Genomic DNA, 6,421 nt, shown 5'->3' with positions numbered 1-6,421 from the left:
CTATGTTTCGTCCACTGATTATAAACTCAGCGTGGCGACTGTAAAAAGAAAAAAGGTTTTATTTTTCCCATTAGTATTATAAATACACCTGTTTTGGGGTACGAATACCAACATATTCAACCGTGGTTGCACCAAAAGCTTTAAACGCGTGAAAACAAATATAAAAGTACAACTTAAATTGTTACATCAATTCCTTAACCAAGCCTCAATATTTCAATTAATATCTGAACAAAGAAGAGATGCTCTTGAGCATCAGGCATGCCCCAAAACGGTTTTGAAAATAGACTCCGATGGCTTAAAATGTTGTTCTTTTGTTTATTTTTGTCTCTTTTATGTTTCAGCGGTATATAATTCATACAAGCCAAATGCATACTATACCACGTGACCTCTCAGAATATAGTGTCTAAGAACTAACAAAACTCATATAAACTCATACAATACTTATATAAACTCAAAAAGTACAAATAAAACTCCTATACAATTGATAAAAAAAAACTCATATTAAACTCATATAAACCTCACACTAAACTTAAACAAGAATCATATATTTCTCATCATTTCGACTTTTAACTACTGGTTATTTGTTATTTCATATAACAAAATTCGTAAGTGGAAATCCTCTTCTGAAATTTCTGAATTATTTTCATCACTGTAATGAAATATTATAAATGTTATCAAGTTAGACAATTCAAGGTGATTTGATGGGAATGAACTCCTGCTTGGTATCATTTGACCTAGTGACATTTAACCTAAAATATTTATTTTTTCTTCAGATTCATCAAAGGGGTCACTCCTAGCAACTATCTAGCAAGAAATAACTATGAATTACTGCACTTTAACAATGTCAAAAAATCTCGAAATGCCTAAATAGAGGATTTCGAAATTTTCTGACATTTTTAAAGTGCAGTAATTTATTGTTATTTTATGCCAGGAGTGACCCCTTTGATGAATCTGAAGAAAAAAAAATATTTTAGGTTAAATGTCACTAGATTTTGTACCGGTCAAATGATACCAAAGCAGGAGTTTATTCCCATCAAATCACTGTGAGACAGTTATCGCGGCTTTACTTAAAATTATGGTATAACCGCCTTGAAAAGGCTCACTGGAATACGAGTCTACCCAGGGGCTTAAACTTGTCTATCAAGTTGAATTTACTCTTGCGGCCCACATGGGCATGAAAAATAACAAAACATGGTTAAACATAAGGCATAATTTATCTTTTATTTAAACATAAATGATGAGAGTGGTATTCATAAATAGTGCTATCCACATTCTACCTTCTGAATGTGTGATTTTCAAAAACAAATTCTTGACCGTCGCCTAATTCACAAAATAGATGGAAACGGAAATGAACAACCATTTGTAAGCTTTCACTCGCTTACACTAATTTATTCACGACCAAAACGTCGATAATACAGGGAATAACTGCGCTGTGGTATTTTAATATATGTCAAATTACTGTTAGTTTTCCATAATATAGAACAGACGTAGCAAGGAGGCAAACGTTTTGATGGTCTTCTTACAGAGGCTTTGTGTCTTATAACTCTCGCGGAACATCGTGCGCACATGATTTATAATAACTTCTTTCACGGTTGTTGTAAAATTCATAGGTTTAAACCAATCATTTTGTAATTAAACTGTACAGTTTCTTTTAAACCATTTCTAAAAAACAATTTCAAATGTTTTCGAAGAAAATCATGTCATATACATATTGATGTACTTGAGGAGATGTGCAGTGCCTATGAACGATAACTTTGTCTTTGGTAGTTTAAGATCGTTTGCCATTTGTTCATTTATATTCAATGTTAACACGAAACATAGTTCCGAAGGTCTTTAAGGTATTTACTTCAAACTTCGTATATATATACATGTACATAGATCGCATTAAATTTTAGTGCAGCGCACAGGAACTTTAACTTTGATTTTGTTTTTGCGATTTCTTCATTCGTGCCCCGGGCATAACTCCAAAAGTCTTTGGGATATTAATTTAAAACTTCATACACTTATAGATCTTATTGAGATAGGAACCAATTAGCTCTGTCTTTCCTATCCTTTTTATACTTCCTTCTCGTCCAGAGCAAGTTTTTGGCTATTAACTTCAAATTTCATACATAAAGATATATTACGGAGAAAGTGTGCAGTGCACACAAACAATAACTCTGTTTCAAATGTTTAACCATTTGTGTTCACCAGACCAGAAATTGACTTAAAAACTCCTAATGGGGTCTAAATGAAACTTGAAACATAGACAGTAGACAACATGCACAAGTGGACATTGAAACTTGTTTTTGCACGTTATTACAGTTCAAATACAGTCGAACCCCGTTGGCTCGAACTCACAGGGACCGGTGAAAATACCTCGAGCCTCGGAAAATTCGAGCCCAGCGGGAATGTTAACGTTTAGTGTAAAGAAATCGGTTCTTTCCATCTAGTTCGAGCCAAAGAGGATTTGCCAAGCGAATTCGAGCCAACGGGGTTCGGCTGTATGTCCATAACGATGCTCCAACCCTCACCTTCTACCGAGTTATGCCATGTTTATGTACTGCCTTTCGTGGATCATGCATCGCTTCCATCAGATCCCTTTTTTAAACATTGTTAATGTTAAAAATTTCTTTTCAAAACAGGCCAACCAATTTCTTGAAACTTCTAGGATCTCATTATAGTTATTGTCTTTTGACAATATACATTTGCTATTACTATTGGAACATTTTCTTTTTAACAATTGCCAAAATGTTCGATTAACAATTGTGTTGGTCCACTACCTAGCAATTTTGGTAGAATGTATTTATGACGAAAACACTTTGCAACCCGTTCAGATTTATTCATAATAAGAATATGTCAAAATAAACCGATCAAACGGTACATATTAACACAAACAGTTTTATGATAAATGTACGAAATGAGACATATAACATCTGTATCCATAGTATATCATACATATATGTCAGCTTAAACTGATTTTTTTTTCGATTTTCAGGCAAATACATTTAAACAGAATGATACAATTAAAGGTATTCGACCAACGTTTGCTGCTGTTGTTGACTTCACCTTTAGAGGTGTATTTTGAATATATTAGCACATTATGCCACCATATCCAATTTAACATATTGTGTACATCTTAAAATTTTAATACGTCGTAAAATGTGTTTTTGCATGACAACTTCTGTTCTTTCTTTCAAGCGCACATGAATGTAATTAGGCATTTTTAAGTCCAATAAACTTGTTTTGGTTAGACGTTTAACATTTACACAAGTCTACCATGCCTTAGCAAATTACCTGAAATACCGGGCAAAACATATGAGGTAACATCAAAACTAAGAATACAGAACTGAAATTCAAAAAAGGTGCTAAGTAGCAAATTGATATGACATAAACGAAGCATTAAAGGAAATGGTATTCAGTCACATGGAGCCTTGAGTAGAAAGCTTAATGACTGATGCTGATGATAAGGCTTTTCTTGTCGGAAGATGTCGTCATGGCAGCAAGGTTGAACTAGCTGGCGCGCGCAAGGCCGTTATAGCGCAAAGTGTCACGAGTTTGGCCACACGACATGTTACATAAAACCCATGGCTTGCATGCGACACATCTCATAAACACCTGCAGATCCTCTTAACATGGCGCATAACGACATATCACGCATCATATCTGAAAAGACAAAAGAAAAAACAAACGTATTCAGTGCAGTTAAATATGTTAGAAGATCTCAAACGTCCCATGACTAAATATCATCGACAAAGCGGGGTTTTAAGTTAATCGGCATTGGCGAGAAGAGGTAGTTAATGTTTAAGACCTTTAAACAGCATCCACATAACACAATTAAAATAAAAACTATTTTTTTGTTACGTGAGATCGCATTTTAAACATAGATCAAGCTATTCTTTTTTATTTTTAAATCATATTTTTTTAAAACATCTAATGTGTTATTGATGCAGTTTTGGAGATTTTCAACAGATATTGTGAACAATTTTCTATTGCCCGCCCATATCTTCACGTGTAATAAAATTAAGCTTGATTGTAAACGTGCAGCTGTTGGAAAATAGCTGTCAGCTAGTGTTATTTATGGTTATCATAACCGACTTTGAATAAAGATAATCTTATCTTATATTAGCTGTTATCAATAAACATATGAATTGATCATTAAAGGGGAAAATTACTCAAAGTCGAAAGTGACTACCTAGTGTTGATTTTTCTTTTATTTTAAGTAACACATGAACGATTGCTAACATTTTTCAAAACGTTTGTACAACGAAATTTAAACGTTGCTTTTCTGATTCTAAGTCTAAATTAGACATTATTGAATACGGGCCCAGGATTTATTTGATCTACTTTTTTGTTTACATGTTCACCGAATTATTTGTAGTCCTACATCGGATGTAGTCACTTTATCATCGTGGCTAAGTTAAACCAATTTTATTTTTCTTATCAGAAATGTAACTTTTTATAACGTTGTTTAATATTTACATTCTTCCCATATATTAATTTGGGGGTCGTGAAACATAAGAAATCAGTATAAATTCACGTGCAATTTGTTCCATAGGTTATAGAATATGTATAGGATATTTATTTAGTGGTCGCTGGCTTTAATAAGGCTCTCCTGTTCAGTGAGCAGTCACCATGTGATGGTCTTTCAGTGGTTTGTCTCGAACTATTATATGGGTTGAGAGCGGGAGAGGCATCCCCTAAGTTATGCAAATTTTGAAAATTTCAGTTATGAAAGAACTATTTTGTACCGTTCTGAACGTCAACATTAAATAAAAGTACGAAATGTAACTTGTAAAATGTTGCATAAATATACACCCCTGAATTATGGATTGGTAGTCTTAGTTCCGAGATTCGAGCACTGGCCATTTCGGGGGAACCGAAATAGATTTCAACGCCCATGCGTACTGTAGTAAACCTTATGAGGTACTCCACTGGTATAAGTTTAGTAAACAATGATATTCACAAATACCTTGTCTGTTGCGTTTGTTTCCATTCTACCATAGATACAATTTGTTTTGATCGCATATATAGTTAAATAAATTACTTAACCACTCATCATACAAATGCATCAAAGCTTTAAAAGCTATTTATATAATTAATCAAATACCTCCGAATTGTCCCGTCACTGCTCCCATTTGCATAAATCCATTTTCACCACCTCCACGACCGCCTTGGCTCGCCCCGCCATAAGAAGCCTTAGAAGCAGCGTTTGAGCCAGCGGACCCGGCGCCGGCGCCGGCGCCGGCGCCGGCACCCCCACCTTGGGAATACCCAGAACGACCGGGCGACTCGTTTCCTCCTCCGAGCATGTTTGATAACATCATCAGTGAAAGAAAGTCTTGTGCCTCCGAGCACGCCACGAACGAAGCCACAATCACAAGAACACACACAGCCTTCATCTTGATTGCGACCTGGAGAGTTATCAACGCTAGCTAAGCTTTCAATCTACTGGCATCTATACTCCCGTACCATCTTTTATAATGCTCTGTTTTAAAAGCTATCACAAACGTCACATGGTTTAATATACAAGACCATTTCATTGAAGTGAAGTGATAACCTTCACGTAATCAAATTAAGGAATGTTTATTGTCGAGTTTAATCGCTTAAGGGAGGCCCGTCTGATTAGTTTGAGTAAGCTAGGTATTCAAAGACGTCTAGACGCAAAGAGACAATTACTTACACAAAGTACGCACACTTCGGATTGAGAATTGAAGCTTCACAAAGCAAGCATTTATATGAATAGGGACTTCTAGCTACAGAAGGTGAGCATCGTTGTGAAAAGGGTGTAGGAGCTTAAACCAACACCGGAAACGAACGCCATAAGCGATATGCGTTACCAACTAAGTAAACGTGTGTGCTTGATTTTTCAATCGCATACATTTGAATCGTCGGGATCAAAGGAAACATATTGAGAACCTATAACCACGGGAATTTACTGTTGATTTAATACAGCACCCGCAAGCGCCATTGAAACGCATTAACACTAACGTTAGTGAAATTTTTACTGAAGATATTCCCCGTCTAGCTCAGTAATTTATCCGCCATTCTCTGTCATTCTCCGGCTAGGATTGGGTCATGCGCCAGCAAAACTTATCAATGTAATCACAGTCGTAGGATAAGGTTGGCCATTGCCCGGCAATAAGGCATGCTAAGCCATTTATTTTCCCAACTACAGAAGAAAAAAAAAATGATCGCGTGTTAATGGCTATATTTGATATTTTCGAAAGACTATCGTTCAAAAATGGTTCCAAAAACGATGTCTCTATGTCAATATGAATCATACTTATTTTGGGTTTTCTGGTTATCTCCCTTCTACTGCTAGTACAATTTATGACGTTTGGTTAGTTCTTTATATGCAATTGCCTTGAGAATGATAACTAGATTTTGAAAGTATAAGAACAAGCTTTAAGTTTTCTATATTAGAGGGACACGCCCGGAA

The 6,421-nt window shown here is 35.5% G+C and overlaps 1 protein-coding gene across 1 annotated transcript; it reads right to left on the bottom strand.

Moving 5' to 3' along the window:
* Positions 1-2,806: 2,806 nt before the first annotated feature.
* Positions 2,807-5,470, bottom strand: LOC128203229 (uncharacterized). Its single transcript, XM_052904539.1, has 2 exons — positions 5,090-5,470; positions 2,807-3,645 (listed from the first exon to the last, which is right to left on the bottom strand). The coding sequence occupies exons 1-2, from the start codon at positions 5,379-5,381 to the stop codon at positions 3,554-3,556; spliced, it is 384 nt and encodes a 127-aa protein (XP_052760499.1). The 5' UTR covers positions 5,382-5,470; the 3' UTR covers positions 2,807-3,553.
* Positions 5,471-6,421: the final 951 nt, after the last annotated feature.

Source organism: Mya arenaria, chromosome 9 (assembly GCF_026914265.1).
Source record: "Mya arenaria isolate MELC-2E11 chromosome 9, ASM2691426v1".
Classification (NCBI taxonomy): Eukaryota; Metazoa; Mollusca; class Bivalvia; order Myida; family Myidae; genus Mya; species Mya arenaria.
This window is presented reverse-complemented; position numbering and strand designations above follow the sequence as displayed.